The sequence below is a fragment of the Hypoxylon trugodes genome (genome assembly GCF_022578975.1).
Source record: "Hypoxylon trugodes strain CBS 135444 unplaced genomic scaffold F4822scaffold_4, whole genome shotgun sequence".
NCBI classification, from domain to species: Eukaryota; Fungi; Ascomycota; class Sordariomycetes; order Xylariales; family Hypoxylaceae; genus Hypoxylon; species Hypoxylon trugodes.
In genome coordinates, this window is record NW_026250019.1 from 3878628 (window position 1) to 3898881 (window position 20254).

A 20254-nucleotide genomic window follows, 5' to 3' on the forward strand; every position below is an offset into this window, starting at 1 on the left:
AATAACTTTTTGTCTTTACTCTTGCATTATGGAAATGTTTTACATGTGGTGGCGTAGCATTAAAGAAACCTAGGTACTTCCCAAGATGGGTAAGGAATGGCTAATGGGATAAGCGGTGGACCCTGAAATTGGGCTGGGTGCCGAAGCTTTGGGGGGGTTCGAATCATGCTAAATAGGGCGGGACCCAGTCAAATATCTCTTAGCGTAGCACGAAGTACCTAGGTAGCAACGCTTCGCTGTGCGTAAAATGATGCACCGAAGTACATATGTATCTTCTCACCGTTCTATCGAGTAAAAGTACCTCGAGGAAATAACAACCCCCCTGACTTTTTTCCTACATGCAGCAGCACTGGAACATTGAGGTAACGACATAAGCGATTTAACTTTTTTTTTTTCTCTTTCTTTCCTTCGTCTCCCCCCAATAGGTACATAATGCTTGTCTCGTTTTCGCATATAGGGAGACAAGAGGCGAATACTTGACTCCTATTTATCTACCTTTCCTCTTATAAAGTAAAGGGGTCATTGTAACGTTGTCACTCTCTTCCTAACCAATTCGATTTGGTATTGGGTCGTCTTCCCTCCTTATTAACTTCTTTTTATTTCTTCTCAAGCCATCCATACGGTGCTGTACTGCCGTGGGACGTTGAGTTTCCTGTTGCTGATTTCAACAAATCGGCCATACGGACGGCTTCGAAGTTAAAAAAGCCTCGGAAATAGGAAGCTTTCCCTCCATTGATCACTAGTACAATTACTAGTCTCAGAGGTTTAGGTATTCCATTAGGAATAGTTGTCACCACACGGACAACTCTTATTTCTTCCCTCCCTCCCTCCGTCCTCACCTCGTCGACTCGAATTCAACAGATCAACACAGCCTTGTGCAGCTCTGTTGTACCACATAACCATTCTTAGAAAGAGGAGGATACATATTCATCATCATGGCTTCCGCAGTTTCTACTGGCCTTCCGCGCCAGAATCCTGCGCTTCGACGAACCATCACATCTACCACCGCCGACACCGATGTCTCGTCCCCATCTACCGCCATTGGTTCTCCAATCGACTCCCCTAGACCTTCCGCATCATCAACCTCTCTTTCTTCCATGTCCTCGTTCGAACCGAGTAGTGCTTCCCACGGAAAGCTCATTGACACATACGGAAATGACTTTGAGATCCCCGATTATACTATCAAGGATATTCGTGACGCCATTCCCAAGCACTGCTTCGAGAGGTCCGCCGCCACGGGCTTGTATTATGTCTTCCGTGATATCGTCCAATTAGCCACAGTTTTCTATCTCTTCCACACGTATCTGACCCCGGAGAATCTACCCTCTACTCCGGCCCGCGTTGCCCTTTGGGGTTTGTATACCTTTATTCAGGGTCTCTCCGGTACCGGCATTTGGGTGTTGGCCCATGAATGTGGACACCAGTCGTTCAGTACGTCCAAGGTTTTAAACGACACCGTGGGCTGGATCCTTCATTCGTCTCTCCTGGTGCCGTATTTCAGCTGGAAGATTTCGCACGGCAAGCACCACAAGGCTACCGGTCACATGGAGCGCGATATGGTTTTCGTTCCTAGAACTCGTGAGGAGAAGGCTAGTCGTCTCGGAAAGCTGGTTCACGAACTTGCGGAACTCGGCGAGGAGACACCTATCGTCACCCTCCTTACTCTTGTCGGTCAGCAGCTTGTCGGCTGGCCTAACTACCTCATGACCAACGTTACCGGACACGACCACCACGAACGCCAAAGCGAGGGCCGCGGAAAGGGCAAGAAGAATGGTTGGTTTACTGGTGTCAACCACTTCAACCCTTCGAGTCCCCTATTCGAGGCCAAAGACGCCAAGTTAATCGTGCTAAGCGACTTGGGTGTGGCTATCACCATCTCGGCTTTGGTATTCCTCGGCAATAAGTTTGGTTGGGGTAACATGTTTGTTTGGTATTTCCTGCCGTACCTCTGGGTCAACCACTGGCTTGGTAAGTCATTCGATCCCCACTCACAAATGCGTTGTGCTCAATTGTTTCTAACAATCGTGACGTAGTCGCTATTACCTTCCTACAACACACCGACCCCTCTCTACCTCACTACAAGCCTGAGTCGTGGAACTATGTTCGTGGTGCCGCGGCAACCATCGATCGTGAGTTCGGTTTCATCGGCCGTCAGCTGATGCACGGTATCATCGAAACCCACGTCCTCCACCATTACGTCTCCACCATTCCTTTCTACAATGCCGATGAAGCTAGCGAAGCTATTAAGAAGGTCATGGGTCGTCACTACCGATCGGATACTACGGGTGGTTCTGTCGGTTTCATCAAGGCGATGTGGCGTAGTGCGAGGATGTGCCAGTGGGTCGAGCCCAGCGAGGGTGCTAAGGGCGAAGGAAAGGGTGTCCTATTCTTCAGAAATACAAATGGTTTGGGTACCAAGCCTTCGAAGATGAACGCCCCTCAAAAGGGAATGATGATCGGAGCGGACGAGTAAAGGTACTTCGTATTGAGAATTCGAAAATAATCGTTGCCTTCGACGACGTGCGCATATACATGGCACCGTTTCGGCTATATTTGGATACGATCGGGCGATGAATCGTGTCGAAAAGTGACACTATGCTGCGGTGGTTGTAATCTTGTTCCTGCACATTTGAATTAATCAATTGTCTGTCACGGCTGAAGCGGGGAAAGAGATTCATTCTCGCCAGCTTCAGCTTCTTTCTATAGCTTCAAGGGGAAGCAAAAGAGAGCAGCATAGAGGGTGGCAATAAAAAAATTATAGGGGCGCAATGAAATAGATATAGACTAGACAGCTAGCTATGATAATGAGAATAATAACTTGAATAACATTTGATGGGGGTTTTTGTGTGTCTTATTTACGTACCCGAGTACATACGGTTTCCAACCCGGTGTAGGGGGGTAAGTTGAGTCGTTTGTGTGGGAATGAACAAGGGGAAACGGGTGCCTAAGACAACTATGGTTTATACAAAGTTGAATGGATATAAGGAGCACATCCCGGCCGATCCGTGATCTAATACATAAGTCAGCCCGGCGTAACAATGTAACCTGACCTCGAAACGATTTGTTTGGGAGTTCCCTGAAATAGAGGGGACCCGGATCTTCAAAATCTGGAGATTTCCCCGCATTCGAATTGTGGTTACATTATATAGGCCCAACTACCGAACACTACATAATCCTCTACCTACCTAGATACTTTAGTTACGATTTTGTTTTGCCATATTTTCACTCATACTTGATTATTTTTGACATGTTTTCTGAAGTAGAGGCTTTATTACTAGAAGCAATGATAATAAATATGAATACCTAAGTAATTAGTACGTCGATTAAATCAGCACGAACACTACGTAGAAACATATTGCCTATCATTCCATTGTTCATATTAGGAGGCACCTACTTAAACCGACTTATATAAGAGGCAGCAAAGTGTTGGAAGTGTTCCAAAGCAAACCATCTATATAAGTAATATCAACTTACACGAATAGGTACCTACTAAACCACTGTGTCCCTATCTTGTGTAATAGAGTAGGTCCTTAAGACATGCCGCGAGACAGGGTTGCTCATGAACATATGTGTTAAAAAGCCATATGTGTAAGTTCCATGCACCAATATTCAGACACAAGAGGCCTATTGTTGCTGCTGCTGCTGCTGCTCTCGGCGGATTCTAGTTCGCTCACGCTCTCGTTTGCTGTGATTCTTCTTCTTGGCCTTCTTTACCTTCCCCTCGGTCTCATAACTTCGATTATCGTCAGTTTTCTGCTTTTTGGCAATGGGCGATTCATCAATTAAAATGTTTGAAGGAGGAATATTTCGCTTCTCTCCCCTGGTGTCTGATGAGAGTGGATCATTTGTCTTATCGCCACTCCTCGCCCTAGTTCTAGGTTCGGGTGCCCGTCGTGGTGTTCTAGGGGGCTGCTTTAGTTGTTTTTTGTCCTTGTTCGTAAGCTCCTGGGTACATGTTGGGAGTGGCACATTGGGAACTTGGTTATTAGAGTCCAGTGTAATTAGTTTGGATGTGTCCGCCGACAACTTCTTCGGCACATCCTTGCCTGATCGTTTTAATGAGGGCTTCGGCATGTTTATTCCTGCATCGCCCGCTTCCGTCTCTTCCAGCTCTGTGATACCACCTAACCAGTTTGGCGATTCGCGTAATACATAATTCAGGGCTTCTTCCACGTCCGAATTGTTAGATTCCGTGTTTATTGTTGAAGTGGCCTCGTTAATCTCCTTGAGGCTTTTCGGCGGAGGCGTAGAGAAACCGTTGGCTTCCCGAGAGGGAGAGAGCACCTCATATTCGGCTTGCTCTTCCCCGGTTAAAACTGGTAACTCAATCATAATATTGGTCTTCGAGCAGGGTGGACCCGGTGTGGCATTCACACCGATATGACTGCTACTTGCCCTGCTTAGAAGGGGGCCGGACTTCGTTGCCGAGGGCGGGCGTTCTGCCAAGAATCTAGTTGTTCGTCTTTCGGCGATCCCATTCGTAACATGTGCCGCGCTGGGGTGGTCCAAACTAAGAGACTCGTCTTGCTTTCGCCGTGCTGCTACAAGTTGCGGTGGCGTTTCCATCCGGGCAGGAATACCGGAGCTAGATTCGCTACTACTATTGATTGAACCATTGCCGCCGGAGTCAGCTTGTTCATTGGCATTTAGGACTGACGGGGACGAAGCTCGCGCATATTGTTTTGCAGGACTCGAGCTCATCAGTTCTCCTAATTCTTGGTTCGACGGTGGCGCACAATCGTTCAACAGCTGCTGTTCAATGAGAGCGGGAGCTGCCTCAGAAGCAGCGGATGATATGGATGGATTATCATTAGACACCGTGGTCAAAGCCGGTTTCAAGGTAAGTCCAAGTTGAAGTTTACTGAGGGTTGGGTCGGGGGTGTTAATGACTGGTTGCGAATCCGTGGTGTCGCTAGAACTACTAGCAAGAATATAGTGCCTCGTTCTCTTCATACGCTCTGCTCGCCCTGTGGTCTTATCTTCGTGTTCAGGCCCCGAGGCCCGTGATACTTCTGGTGTACATGGTGGGTCCGCCGCGTGACGAGATTCCTCTTTTGAAATGGGTGCTGAGTATTCTACATTGTTTGATACTATCGTGTCCTGGCGGGCGTTTTGCTGAATATTACTTTCGCGAACTTCGTCATCTGGATTTTCTCCTTCTGATGTTAAGTCAATTGGGGAGTCGGCCAGCATCGACTTAGCTCTGAGGGTAGCGTCTTCCTCTGCAATAGCTAATGTGCTTTCACTCGGTGCGTGATAGCCAGGCATATAGCTTCCCTCCCCGGGTCCCTCAAGAATCCAACCACAGAACGGTCCGTTGAAGATTATGGACTTGCCTTTTTTGACCTGAAACATGACTTCGTACTTTTCCATCCACGTATACGGGGTCCATTGTGCCTTTGCTCTATTCTTTGGTCCGTTTCCATTTATGTTTTCACTATCAATTTGACGGTCCTTTCTGGTATCTTTTCTATTTGTCTTGACTTCGCGTTTGCGCGAGCTTGACTTGCTAAGAACAGCGTTACATGCTGATGCTGGATGATCGTGACTTGATCTAGATGTTGGAGATCTGGTGGTTGATTCACGCTTGGCTGGCTTCGATGGTGGTTTGTTGATTGGGGTGAATGAAGTTGTGGGTTCGGGGTACGAATCACTGCGGAGACATCGAGTAGGGCTAGATTCCGACGGTTGTGTGTTTTCAACAGCGCATGTTGGGGTTCCGGGTTTTGGCGTTCGCGACGAGATGGCACCATTATCCGAGCTTGCGATTGATTGTTGCTCATCGTTAGAAGGCGGAAGGTATTCGTCATCAGAGTGGTCGGGCTCCTCGACGGAGACTTTTGGGGCAGGCTCATCATCTGGTAAATTTTAGCAAATATGTTAGCGTTGCTTATGAAAGGTGAAGACGAACCTTCGTGATCGAAATGGACCTTCGCGGCCTTCCTTTCGCTACGAATGGTCGTCTCAGGCGATGACTTTATGATCTTCGGGAGTGCGATGGTCTTTTTTGCCTTCCTAACCTTATCCTCATTGCCTTGACATCGCTGCTGCTTTGGGCCGTTGGGCGCATCGGAGATATGAGGCTGATTGGGCGAGCTCCCAGCCTGGCCGTTTTTTCTGGGTTGTCCATATTCCACAGGCTTTTTACGGTCTTCGTGCTTCTTTTTAGACGAAGTGATATCACTATCGAGTGAAATCGGCGAACTTCGATGTTGACCAAGAGTCGACTTCGACTTTGGATTATTAGACATTAAAACCGGGGCCGTGTTTTGAAGCCCGTCTGTCGTATTTAGGTGATCATTAGTCGCACGGGAGAAACGCTTCCCAAACGATTTGACGGGTGGACGTACGGAAGTCGATATTTGACTAGATCCTACATCGTGAGATGGGGGTGATGATGGTATGATCGCGTTGTCTGCCGGGATCTCGATTGGGGTGTTTCGAGATGAACCAAGGCTATTAGAGGTAGCCGGGCGAGTACGAGACGTTGGTGTGGGTGTCAATGGTAGCGTATATATAGGATTCCTCAAAGAAATGGTATTCGCTCTCGCCTTACTTGGAGACGAGTGGATCCTTTGGCTAGTAGTAATAGATACTCGTTTTCCCCCCGAAGCATCATCGACTTCGCTGCCAGAGGGGATATCATACGGATCTTGTCGGCCCGAGCTAGTTACCTTGCGATGGCTATCTGACATAGCAGTCACATATTTTGCTTTTGTTTCTCCACTAGGTATCTTAGAAACTCCGAGAACGCTGCCAACTTGGCCTGGATTTGGCTTTTTGACGCTGTTTGTACAACCAGATTTTATGACTCGAGCTGTGCTATTCAGTTTTGCTTTTGAGGAGCCGAGAGGTTGGGAGCGTAACTTAGGTGACTCTTTAACGGCCGGCCCACGCTTGGGTCGGAACTTATCCAGGTCTTTTACAGCAGGCAAGTCCTTGGAGTTTGGCGTTTGGGACTTTTCCACTTTGTATGATTTTACATGAGTCCTAGCATTAGCTGGGAGGGATCCAGTTGAAGTTGGAGTGGTGCGTTTTCGCGCGCAGTCTCCTGCTCTCCCCAACTTCGTAAGGTCCATGGACATAGTGATGGGATCATATCAGACATGCGTTCCGGAGTGATGATGCTGTATGCGTAGCATTGAATGAAGCGAGCCTCATATAGGATCAAAAGAGGTGTAGATGACAAGGTTGTGAGTGGAAAGGAGAGTATACTGAGTAGTTCTCGGGAGAATTGGTGAGGAGAAGATTAAGAAGATATGAGGAAACCATGCATCTCAATATTCGGGAACTGAAAAAGTAGAACGAATGCGATAACCTCATGAGGTGGAGTGTGTGTTGATTGATGGTTGGGCCAGTAGATCAACTATCGCGTCCTCTAATTAATCGGACTAAGATAGGTGATAGTTCGAAGGGAAATGAAAAGGGAGAAGAGATAGAAATAAGGATTACTAGAGGCAGTGGAATTGTTGGTGGTGACGGTGGTGACGTGAACGCGAGAAGGGACTGTGATAGACAGTCTCGCAGATGATAACAGTGAGTAGTAGATGGGTTCCCAGTGGCGTTGTTATTTAATTAACACTCTACTCTCCTGGCATACAGAGCTTTACTTATCGTGTACCTATCCCAGCAGGTAGTCCTGAAAAAAGCAAGATGTCTGTCTACCAAGGTTGGTAGGAGACGGTGATAGCACGAACAACCTTCCGCTTGGGTACCTGTTTCCTGGGTACCTGGGGCAGATATTCTAGTCCATTCGAAAACGCGTAGACAATGTGAAATGCAAAAGTACAAATTCACGCACTCTCCCGGGCTGGGATAATGGGATAATGCACAGTATGCGGTGCAGTCTAAAAAAGACGTAGACAACTCCTAGAGAATGACAGGTCATATCAGCTTATACCTTTGTATCCAGATACATGTAGCCATAGCTCATAGGATACCTACCGACAATTACTTATGATGAAGGTACGAGGTATTGTACCAACCTATAAGAAGCATGAGGTAAAATCGTAGCTTGGGAAAAGAAACGCGTATTTATTTGTACATGTATGAGCTTCATTTAGAGACGCGTTTAAGTAAAGTTGAAGTATTCCAGATGTGCCCTTTAAATGGACAAGGTCTATTAAACACAATACGCATATCGTAATAGTACCTTTAAAGTACTTATGTACGTACCTAAGGACATCCCTGTAATTAGCACAACCTCCAATATCTGGGGCTCTATGATGTACCTACAAAATAGTATCAATGATATTTACACGTACGTATGTACCCACATGTAGGTGGCTTGGAGATATTTCCGGGTTCAATGTCCCAACCATTCATTTATAACTCATCATACCTAAGAAATATCACAGCGAGAGGCCATGAGGCTTTTAGGTTGCGCAACAATTGATATATTGATCCGACTTCTTAAATAGACATGTACTTGGCGATCATAGAGGTGCCCTTGGCATGAAGTATTCCTTAAATGTATCCAACTCCTCAAGATCCAGCTTGTAAACGACCGTACAGCATATAATAAGCAAATTCGGGAAGCGCCTAGTCCAAAAACCTAGGTAACCATCTGGCAAAGGTCCTACCATCTTTTTCAAAGGTTCGCTCATATCTCCGTAGTGGAATCGCTTGTTTCTAAGCGCTCGCAGTAGATCCAAGAGTCTCGAACCTGTGTACTTGCGTTGTTTGCCTAAACTGTCCACGAATTCCTTGGGCAGTGATTTGAGAAAGTCGCCTCGGCAGACTTGAGGAGCGCATGCCTCCAACTCCACCAAAGCCTTGGATGGCGGATCGCGAGGCTCCAGTTCGAAGTGATCCGACACATCGCAGAGGAAAGCAAGTCGCTCTTTTGCCGACCAGAAGAACGGGTGCGACATTACATCCCTAGCCGATGGCCGTGCTCTAGGGTCGGATCGTAGCATTGTCTCAACTAGCGCTTTGGCTTCGTGCGCGAAGTCCCCGAGTACATCCAACGGCTTAAGATTAAACTGGCCCTTTCGAATGTTGACTTCTCTCATGTACCGATCGCCACAATCGAATGGGTGTAGACCTTTGGTAAGCACATAGAAAAAGACAAGGCCAAGACTGAAGATATCAATTGCTCGCGTGGCACGACGATTGGGCATGACATCAGCACTGACTAACTGACTCGAGTCGCTGTGCGTACTGGCCATGGACATCGTAGAGGATTCGCGGGCATCGTCATCTAGGAGGAGCTCGGGTGCGCGCCAGCCCGAAGTGCCAGCAGCATGGGCCGTGGTGGCACCGAAAGAGGATTGGCCACCCTCGAGCTTCTTGCATAGTCCGAAGTCCGACACAAGCAGCCGAGGTTTTCCATCTCTACCCATAGTCACAAGAATGTTCTGTGGCTTCAGATCACGATGTACGATGCGGAGGTCGTGGAGGAATCCTAGCCCATGCGCAATTTGTAGTAGAACTCGGGGCAAATCCATTTCACCCGCCTGCGCAAGATCTCGATACATCATAGGCTTCTCAACGATATCCGACAGGGAAGCTTGACACAGCTCTAGCGCAATATATAAGAAACTGTCATTCTTCGACATGGCGAAATATCGTATAACTGTATACACAAATTAGCAAGCGTAAACGGAATGGCGGCGATAATTGGGTTGTACCGTTAGGGTGATGATCACTTTCCAATAGTAACTGGGTCTCTTGTGTAGCGATGTCCCAGAATTGAGTGAGCATACGTTTAACCGCGACATCTCGACCGTGGAATTTCCCTGCGAACACAATAGTGCCATTGCTGCCCATGCCAAGTTGCTCATCTTGATTGACCTCGATACCACCAATTTTGACGATTGGCCCACTCACGTCCTCAGGGTCATTGTTCATTGTCATCACATTCGGTTCCAGTTTGGTAGGCATGCCAATGTTCTGAAGGCCCGGTATGCCCTCTCCAGCATCTACAGTGGTTCTTCCGTCAGGGTTCTCGGACGTGTCGCGCTGCTTCTTGGCTCCTTTCCGGTGCTTAACTCCTCCCCTTCGGCCGCGATGAGCTTTCTTCTTTTTCTCGGGGGACTCGCTTTCAGTCTGTTGCTGTTCACGGTCGCCGTCACCTTCTATTGGCTCGGGTTCCACAATTGTTACCGTTGCTGGAACAGCATTTTCTTCGCTCCCTAGTTCAGCTACTGCTGGCTCGTGTTTCCTGATCGCATCAACGCCCGGCGGATGAACCTCATCAGTAACGGATTCCTGGGAAGGTTCTGGGACGGTGTCGGTGGAGAACACGTATGTTAGTGTATCAAGGTATTCCTTTGGTCCAAGCCGCCCTCTTATCCATCTAATTATGTCCTTACGATAACGGATAAGTAAGTACACGAGGACAGGAACTAGAATTGGGTTCATCAAAAAGTCCAGCGTCTTATCTGCAGCATATTGAGGAAGAGTGATGACTTTGCCAACGATACTGGGAGGGTCAGGGTCAGGGTCAGGGTCGGGGAACGGACTCGGCATAGTAGATTCGTTGTCGTCGTTATCAGACTCCGGTGGAAAGGGACGAGAAGGCAAGCTTGGAGGTAGGGTTGGTGACCACCGTGCCACACTCCTTGCATTCCCAAGGACGTGAGTACCAATCAGTGCCTTGTTTGCCCAGATATTGTCAAGCGTGTTCCAAGGGTTCTCGTTGTTCCATCTATTTCTATGGCTCGACTGTGCTGCGGGAGCATCGACAATCAACGGGTATAACCAGCCCGACATAGCATACCAGCTCCCAGATTCGGTTTGGTTGAGGAAGACACTATGGCTTCTAGCACGGGCAGAATCTTCATCTCGAGCAGGGGGGATCGGTTGAGGAAGTAGGACAAGCTCCGGGTTGCTGCCAGGGGGAGCATCTTCGGGTCGGGCGATGTCAAAGACGCGTGCAACGGGGACGGAAAATTGCAAGGCGAAGGATGTGATCCCGCTGGGGTGAACAAGTGCATAGACCTTACCGTCATGTTGACTAGTGAAGTATCGATTGTCATGAGTCGCTCGGTATTGCTGGTGGAGGTCGTTATCAAAATTGTTCGGGCCCCATTCCGCGTATTTAAGGGTAGCTATCTCCCTGCCGTCGTCGGATCGATGAATAGTTACTATATACTCTGTCCGACTAAGAGTAATAGTGCCGCTATCGCTACATTCTTCACTGTCCGAGTCGGCAAAGCGTCCATTCGGAGGGAAACAGGTGGCGCTCTGGTCGACCTGGGAGCCAGCCTGACCAAACCATTTTAATACGCGACCAGTAGCGGCGTCTAGAGTTATCATGGTCGTCCTCTTATGGCCGGTATAGACCACAGGTGGATTCTGAACTGCATAAGAGCCGAATTCCTCGACTAATTGTTTCATAGTCAAGCCTGTGCTCATCAAACCACTGCCGAAGCCAGAGGGCGTCCAAGCATAAAGGGCGCCATTTTGAGTAGGCTCAACAGCCCAGATATAATCGTCAAGGGGATGACGATCTTGGGCATCCCGGCTGCCGCCCAGGGAACTGTTAGGGCGGTGATGGATAGTCTCGACGATAGGCTGTTCGACTTGAAGGTGCCAACGCTCATCACCAGATTCGCGGTTGACAGCATAAAGATGTCCATCGACGGTCGCCAGAAGAATGTAGTCTTCTACTTCCCATTTCTCCAGACTCCGCGCAGTCTGCGGCGAGGAGAGCCCAGCACCGGCAAGTATGCTAGGCAAGTGTCTTGGAGAATTTGGTGCTCGAACGGGCGGAGCCGGAGCCAAAGTTGCGAGGGCGCTCGCATCGTTAGGAAAGGGTACATGTCCGAGTTGTTGCTTATTAGCAGTGATAGTGTCCATGCGATCAGCGGCCGAGTTCTCGTGAGCGTTACGTGCCGCGGAGGAGGGAACGGCGGCCGCAATGTTCCCTACGACTTGCTCGGCGCCAAAAGCGGACTCGTGTCGGGGACTTGGGATGTCGCGGCTATGAATATCATGTTTATTTAAAGCTATATTTTCATGATTGTATTCGTTAAGGAGGTTAGGAACAGGGGCTCGTTCGGGAGGTGATTGTTGCCGGTGTTGCTGCTGCTGAGCATCGACAAGGTGAAGCCATGGTAGAAAGATGACGACTAACGCGAGTAGGACCTTGCGCTGTTGAGCGACGAGCCGTCCCTCGCCAGGAGGCCGTCGCAGCATATTGAAGACGTCAACGTGGAGTCGGTCGGAAGTGGCGGAAGCTCGAGGGTAGAGAAAGAAGAGGAAGCGATGGGGACAATTGTCGGATCACATTAAGGCGAGTCGGGCGAGGGAAAGGAAGGACTTGGGTATCTGCTGGCTAAACCGACCGATGAAAAGGGATACCAAGATGGAACAGTATCCACAGCACAATATGACGATAGTGATAGGTGACAACCCAACTCGACGGCCGTAAGGGAGAAAAAGACAATGTCGGGCGTGAGGTGGGATGTAAGAAGGCACCCGAGAGAGGACTCGAAAGATTATCGTTGTGCTTCCTGCCGTGGCGTAGATCGAGGAAAATAGTCTGGGTTGACTGGCAAGGCTCGTAATGGATGATTTTACGATCGTCAACGAGTAGTACGTAACCTCGCTCCCAGCTGGGGAAACTAAACCCAAGTCGCCAACGGAACGGACGTAGAGGAGTATGGTATCGACAAACGAATTGGTGGGCAAACCGAAGCTGTCTTGGTCCAATGAACAACCAACAAGGACAGAGGTTCCACGTAATTTTGTCGCTAAATGTCTAACTAAATGGAACAGCGCCTTTTATAGATTCGGATTCGGATTCAGAACATAACCCGTATAATATCGTGTGCCTAGATACCTAGGTAGCTAAGGTAATCGTTTTCTATACCCCGCTGACATCGAGGAACGGCACATGGATGAAAGATGGTAAAAGATGATAGATGCCGTGGAAAACGATATTGGTTATTTAGTAGCTAATAATAGGTGTTGCGTTGATGAGCAAGATAGGCTAGTAGGTATGTGTGTGGTTCTGCCGTGTACCATATGAAGGATTCCTTTTTTTTTTTTTCTCTTTTATTCGTAATGCGATGTGGTGAGATGAGTGGCCAGCATAAGCGGTTAGACTCTTTTGGTTTCGTACATCTTGTTTCGATCGGCTTCGTGAGATAGGCGGACAGGAAAAGACCAGCCCTCTTAATCGTCAGATTGGGTGGAATCTTGTGAGGAACCCACACGCCACGGATAAAATGGTTATTATTGTTATTATTGTACGTGTCCATGTTGTGAGCAGGGGGGCGCCTGGGGAGGGGCGTGGGGATGAGGGAGAGGAAGAGTCGGATTAGGTGACTTATTAGGGGTGGAGTAGGTTGCTTGATTGGTACATTATGTATGACTGGTTAATTGGTCAGATGGTGAGCACTTGCTTGCGCTAATACATTTTCGGACATCGGGGTAAGAACATTGAAGTACGCAGGTACAATATTTGTGGACGCAGTATTATGTTTTTGATATACCAACTGCTGCCACCTCTTTGACAGCTGGCAAAATTATCACTCTTATTGTTTACCCCATTCTCCCCCTAAAAGCATTCAAATCTGCCTTACAATTCAATCAAATTCCAGCCCAGGCACATATAGGTATCCAGGTTGTCCGCTCTATATACACCTAAAATGTGGGTAACTGGGTATCTACGACGGTATTGTATACCTAATTTCACTTTATCTTAGTTTTAGTTGAGATACTCTAACTATTTCCTTCATTTCCTTTTTTTTCTCTATCCAGCATCGTACAGAAGCAATTGCAGCTTCATTCATAACCGTAAACTCCCCGCTCTATGGGCGAGGACCTTCTCCGAACTATCAATCGAGTGGGCAGACGGCTCCCGCGACCTCGTTTTAGCATTGCCCTGTTCAATCTCGACCACTACTGTCGTGACTGTATCCATCTGGATTCCCGTCTCCGCCGCCGCCGTTGTACCCCTCAAGGATTCCTGGCTACCACTTCCCTGGCCTCCCATCCAGCGACCGGTAATAGAGCGGCCATCTCTTCCACCCCATCCTATCAGTTGACCAATCCTGTCTAATCCCCCTGCAGCTCTCCTCCTCTCCCTAGTTCGGCCTTCATCTTCGCCATTGCTAGTCTGTGCTCCACCCTGTACCCAAACCATGTTTCCGTATTGTCTCCAATGTGGTGTCCTCATAAACGCGAATGTCTCCAGGCCTGTGTTCTCGGAGTCGGGAGACGCGTTGAAGATAATGGAATGCCTTGTCGTGGAAAATAAGAGCACATCCAACCAACCATTGGAAGCAATCATCGCACCAGCCAAACAGAAATATGCTATACTGACGTCTCGTCCCGACATGGTCACCACACGCCCCAAAGCCAATGGTGCCGTGCATAGTATGTATATGACGGGGTAGATAAGGAACGCCGGGTGATGGCCAGAGGTATTTCGACCGGATTTGCCGTTTGCGTCCGGTCGTGCCGACGCCGACGACCGGCTGTGCGAAAGTGGTTGGGAGAAAGTCTTCTGCTTTTGGAGAAACATGAAGATGAGGAGATATAACACACTGGTTACCAGGAACGAGAGGAAGATCCAGAAATAGTGAAGCCAGAGACGGAGATTTTCGAACCTAACATTTACCCAGCACCTATCGTCATGTTAGCCCCTTCGTATCTCTAATTTGGAAGGGCAATGGAGGAAAATCATATCGAAGAATATGGAGATATTGATGAACGGTCTACTTACCAGGCTGCTGCCCTAACATAAAATCCACCCGCTCCTCTTCCATTGTTGGTTGCGGCTACTCCGACGATAGCCATAACGTAGATGAACACCCAAAGCCCGGTAATCGCGAGATACAGCGCCCAGTGAGGGGGCTTATAACCCTTCACCACAGTGAGGTACGTGTGAATGGCGATGGCACAGATGAAACAACTTGCTGATAGATCTCCAGTAGACACGAACCAACCTTGAGCCCAGCATGTCGGATTACTAACAGTAATTTCATTCCTTTGTATCCACGGTATATTCAGCATGAAAGCCGTCGATTGGTGCATATCGGCAAAAAACAAATTGTATACAAGGACAAGAAATTGGTTAGGTGGCCCTCGTCCATGTCTCTGTTTTCTCGGTGCATTTCCTTCTTGCTCTTGCAAGATTGTCTTCTTGGTTAATCCGAAATTCCTTTGAGCTAGGCCTAATGACAGGTCATTCGCCGGGGTTTGGTGTCCGTCATCCTCTGCCTTCGGGGTCCGTACGTGCCAGGTAATCAACTTGTACGTCAAATATAAGAATAATGTGGATGTCGTGACGAACGATATCATGCCACAAACAGCAACAGCTATGAGACCATTACGATGACTTGCTGCCAGAGGCGACAGCGTATCGCTGATAGGGTCCAATGGACCATAGTCGTCGGTATAGGTCATGTCCCTCTCGACGTCCCTTTCCCTCAAACCTAACGGTTAGGAAGCTTCGTAGAAGAGGGGGCTAACGAAAAGGCAGCACAGCTAGTTAAAAGCCACTCCCGTGTAAGTGACGGTTCCGTCAAGATTTATTTTCCGATCAGTTTTACTTCAAGGGGAATGGAAAGGTATAAAAACCGGCCAATGCTCAGCGTGGATCCCTCGCCGAGGTTGTGATGATGCGTTAGAGTGTTCTGAGCCCTACTTTGAACTTTTGGGGCTAGTAACGAACAGTTCTCCTGTGGGCGATATTGACGGTTCGTACACCGTACTGACCTAGGGACCTGTCAACTAATTCTTGTCTAGAATCCTAGGCTGAGTCCAAGAAGCCGGGTCTTCGTTTATTCATGCACCTTACCCTTTTATGGGATAGCTTTACCGGCGATGGCATGGCCTAGATTTACTAGCTGGTGTTAGCGCCACCATTGAAGAAGAATTCTCCATGCTAGTCTTCGCTTCAGCCTAGGGGTCGTACAAAGACTCGCCCAACAACATCGCGAACTATATTTCGAAACGTCAAGCTAGCAATGGAAAAGTACAAAGAATCAATTTCGGGGGCACTAGCATTCTAGTACAACTTCTCTTATTCCAGCCACGTGGTGGGAAGCAAACTTCGGTAAGCTCGATCACTCTTATTATACTGGGTGGGTACTACAAAAGGACGGTGCCATGCTAGCCAAGACTTCGCTATCATCCTCTACGATATTATAAAGTGATCTTGGGACCAGGAGTTTCAGCGCGTGGAGAATATGTCGCTTTGACCTCACACTAGTAACTACGATGAATGTAAGTAAAGGCCTCACTCGGTTCATCGCAACATATCAGCACTGCCTAAGTATGCAGATAATTATATCTAAGTATTTATGTATACATTTCCACCTTTATGACTCGAGAGTCTAAAGATGAGCAGCACGTTGGGAAAAGTATGATACGTTATATTTAACTGGGTATAGGAGAGACATGTTTGCTTGTATTGATTATCATATGGGTAACGTGGGCTAGACACGAACTCCCTTTTGGTTCATTAAGCATCTTAATATAGGGCCTTGGCTGCATCTTAGGTTGTGCCGCGCCCCCTGAGCAGCTTTGTCTCCGAGCCAATACATCGTCTAGATATGATGACGCTATTAGAGAATTGGGAATAGTTACCCTAGGGGTTTTTAACGGATGTACGGAATTCAATGAGCCTAGTACTTATTTCATGTATAACATAAAATAATCCACTTTCGTAGCGATTCGGCGAAAAGGAAATTAATACCTACCTAGGTAAACGCAAGGTGAGCTTCTAGCAGCATTCTAGGTGGCTAACTCGATGCGTTCTCGGGATCCCAAAGTGCCGGCATAAAGAATATAATAACTATAACAGCCTCCAGCGATAACTTTGGAATATGTCATACTCAGGTAAACTTGAACTATTCATGTTTGATGCTGCTTATACGACGAGGCATGAATTTGTTCTACTAAGTATGTGCTTCTATATGCGGATTACAACATGGAGCCATTTTCTGCAACCAACTCCCCAAACCAGCTTAAAATGTAGTCGATATTCAGGATTCCGGCAGTCTGGGCAACAGGGCGCCCCTGTATGATAGGTAGATTGGTGAGAAGGATTCGATGATCAGTACCGATCTGACATGATCCCAGGTTTAACCAACCCTACAACAAGGTGGTAGGATTTCCCATATACTTTGTGGGTATGCAAATGCTCCGTCGCGATAGGAGGTATATATAGGAACCTACCTACCTAGGTAGGCATGCTGCACGTTGTTCGTAGCAAGATGTATGTAGCTACTTGGCTTGATGAAAGACGACTATCTGGGGTTCTTGAGTAATTGAAGTGATCACTGATATATGAACATTAGGTAGAGATTGCGGGTTGAACCTCTCACTTTGATGTGATGTATATAAAATAGCAGGTTTATACATGTAGTGATGGGAAGCTGGGTGACGCATTCTACCTGTACTAATACTAGCGGAACTGTTCCGCAACTTCAAACCTGATAGTGAATCATTTTTCCCTGCGGTGTTGACCGATGTAACGTATAACTGCCCTCGTATGACGCTTAGTCTATTTAACATCACTTTAATCAGTGTCAGTTGATTAATGTTGGTATAGGTTTGCATGACGGACTTCGTCAAGCGAGATGGAAATGCAAACTTACCAAGCTAAGCTCTACGGCATGGATATCGCATTGCATCACAATCTGAAACATATGGGTCACGATCAGATGCTGGTTCCTATTCCTCTTCTTATTTTTTTCTCATATTGCGTCTCTTTTAATAAATGGGGATAGAACTTCCTCATCACACACACCAAAGGTAGTGCCACCAAGAACTTAAGGAGCGAAATGGAACTTAACTATCACTTTCCTAGCATATATAGGGTCGCAGTGCGCCGTAGTGTCTTGTTTTGTGCAGTGAAGGCAATGCGCGAGAATGTACGCGGGTACATACTGTAAAGACATTTACTTTTGTGCGTCTCGCGACAGTGCTCTGGGCGGCCCTGTAGTTATGTCATTATGATTTACGGACATAGGTTATCGTAATAGATAGTGAGCTATCATATATGATCATCTGAACCTATAATCGAGACATGATGAGGCCTACATAGGTAGGTAGGTAGATAATAAGTGAACCCGCCAAGTCCCAATAGAACCTACGAAAGTTCAAGCAAACTACCTACAACAAATAGCGAAAGATCGTAAGTATTCCTATACAATATGAGGAGCCTCATCTTTGTAGGAGATTATAAACAAGCACTGAGTACGGACTTACCTTTTATACAATATACATCGCCACGCCCGTATCTTGTTTGCCCACGACTCCCTATACAGTTGCGCTGCAGTATGAAAAACGACTATGGCGCTGGCATAGCACTCTAGTGTTCAAGCATGTAGCCTCGTAGGGCTTTCAGGTTATAAATCTAAGTAAGAATGGTAACATGCGGTAAGGTTTGCTCAATTGTGGTGTTGACACCGTACGTTGGCTATCGATTGACGTATGAGGTCAGGATGAAATAAGGGACATTGCTGGCTCTTCTAAAAAAAAAAAAAGATTGCTAACCATCGCACAAGTATCTACGCTGATGACTAATCCTGATCAAGTTGGGTTATTCTCGATCTTGTAGCTTTGACGATGAGCGAGATGGATGGGTGGTTATATGTTTTTATCCGTCCTGTTTTGGTAGGGTTATGATGCATTTGATATAGTGAACATGGTACCTGGACAGTTAAAGTAGCGAGCCTCTTACGGCGTCATTCCGGACTCTCCCATGTTTTGATGTTATTATGCTTTAGAAGATTCTGCATGTGGAATATTAATAAGCTGAGCTACTTCGGAAGGATAAGAAGACACAAAGAAGTGAAACAAATTAAATTTGTAGTGGAGATGAAAACGACAATTGAGATCGGGCACGTACATATAAGTCTTGTACCTAGGTAGGTACAGATGACTACACCTAATGCGGTAACCTCCATATCTATCTCTATGATTGGTCAGATTTAGCCGCACCCTATGATCTCCCAATCGTCCCGCGCCCTTTCCATTTAGGGTCTAGCGTAGCCGCTGGGTAAGGTCAAATACCAAGTTCTGGTCGGTCACTCCTCTTTTTTTTGCCGACGGTGTGGAGACGAGGGTACAGTGGTTCCTTGTAGATTTGGGCATCCCGTGTATAAACGGAAGTATCTATTCTATTTGGGTAGTCACGTTGGTTTGTCGTTCCTTAAGGTTCAATTTGCTTAGGTATTACTAAGATGCATATGTAATCGTGGGATATTTTAGAACGAAAACTAAAGATATTTACCTAGGTAATTAGAATAGATGATGTTTGGCCTGTATACGAATTTTATGTATTTACTTATACATCTCATGTACATCAATAATTATGTGTATGGCCAAATAGGCATGGTGCTAGTTGTTAGCAGTACCTACTGTCCCCGAGGTAGGTACTACGCATCTAAGTAACTAGGTACATAAATGCGCATACTACATGCAGCTAAACAAAAAGTTACGGCACTATTAGGGTCCTATTGGTCCAGTGACCTTTTCTCTCATCGGCGGGTTCGTCAACGACAAGTCTTTGTGTTGCTCCGATATCTCAAAATCCACCTCCAGCACTTCCAGCGCAGACTACGACAAAAATAATCCCAACCCACGGCAACTGGCATAACACCTAACATCTCACTTCCCACAAGCGGATTATCAATTAGCCCCTTACCTAAACATACGACCTCTGGAATTTTAATATTATCAATCAAAGCGTGTCTCCAATCTTCCCCGAGCCTACGCGCCGCGCATTACCGAAGTAGACGTCACCGGTCGACGATAACCAACTTCGCATCGACGAAACGGGGTGATATCTTGTGGAGTCGCGTTCGCCTATGGTAGAAGATTCCCTTGGTAAAACGTCGAAATAAGGGCGTCATCGCCGCATTCTTAGTACGATCTACCACTGCCACCAGGCATAGGTGTGAATTCCGTATGCATCTTTCTTGAGCTAGCATTTGCGTAATCAGGTTATTTGCCCCGAAATAATTACTGACGATCTTTATATAATATCTAGGGCATTTTTATCCGTTTATCTGCTGCCACTTGTTTACTCCCGGCATTCGCAGTTGGTGGTATTCCAGCCCACGTTTGCGCACTTGAGAGTCGTTCACAAGGATCGTACCTTCTGAGAATTGCACTGCCGATATGCTTTGACCGCCGAGGCGATTTCGAAATAAATTATTGCGCCTACTTGATATTCGTCCGTTTTCCGTCTGCAAACCTATTCTAGCCGTCACAAACCGCCCTACTTCACCTTTCGTCGCCGAGGTCCCAATTTGATCGGTATCTGGTAACAAAGAGTCGGACA

General features: G+C 47.2%; 4 protein-coding genes across 4 annotated transcripts; 1 reads left to right on the plus strand and 3 right to left on the minus strand.

Annotated features, from left to right (window-relative positions):
- Positions 1-694: 694 nt before the first annotated feature.
- On the plus strand, positions 695-2717 carry F4822DRAFT_235642 (Delta(12) fatty acid desaturase). Its single transcript, XM_051454215.1, has 2 exons — positions 695-1968; positions 2034-2717. The coding sequence occupies exons 1-2, from the start codon at positions 936-938 to the stop codon at positions 2471-2473; spliced, it is 1473 nt and encodes a 490-aa protein (XP_051316195.1). The 5' UTR covers positions 695-935; the 3' UTR covers positions 2474-2717.
- A 907-nt stretch (positions 2718-3624) lies between these two features.
- On the minus strand, positions 3625-7672 carry F4822DRAFT_443275 (uncharacterized protein; the record flags this gene model as incomplete). The annotated part of the gene is made up of 2 exons (XM_051463088.1): positions 5912-7672; positions 3625-5858 (listed from the first exon to the last, which is right to left on the minus strand). The coding sequence occupies exons 1-2, from the start codon at positions 7083-7085 to the stop codon at positions 3625-3627; spliced, it is 3408 nt and encodes a 1135-aa protein (XP_051316196.1). The 5' UTR covers positions 7086-7672.
- Positions 7673-8435: 763 nt separating this feature from the next.
- On the minus strand, positions 8436-12144 carry F4822DRAFT_428760 (uncharacterized protein; the record flags this gene model as incomplete). The annotated part of the gene is made up of 2 exons (XM_051460965.1): positions 8436-9577; positions 9633-12144. 2 exons carry the CDS (start codon positions 12142-12144, stop codon positions 8436-8438), a joined length of 3654 nt encoding a protein of 1217 aa, XP_051316197.1.
- Positions 12145-13453: 1309 nt separating this feature from the next.
- On the minus strand, positions 13454-15698 carry F4822DRAFT_235760 (G protein-coupled glucose receptor regulating Gpa2-domain-containing protein). The gene is made up of 2 exons (XM_051454216.1): positions 14681-15698; positions 13454-14582 (listed from the first exon to the last, which is right to left on the minus strand). Exons 1-2 carry the CDS (start codon positions 15361-15363, stop codon positions 13742-13744), a joined length of 1524 nt encoding a protein of 507 aa, XP_051316198.1. The 5' UTR covers positions 15364-15698; the 3' UTR covers positions 13454-13741.
- Positions 15699-20254: the final 4556 nt, after the last annotated feature.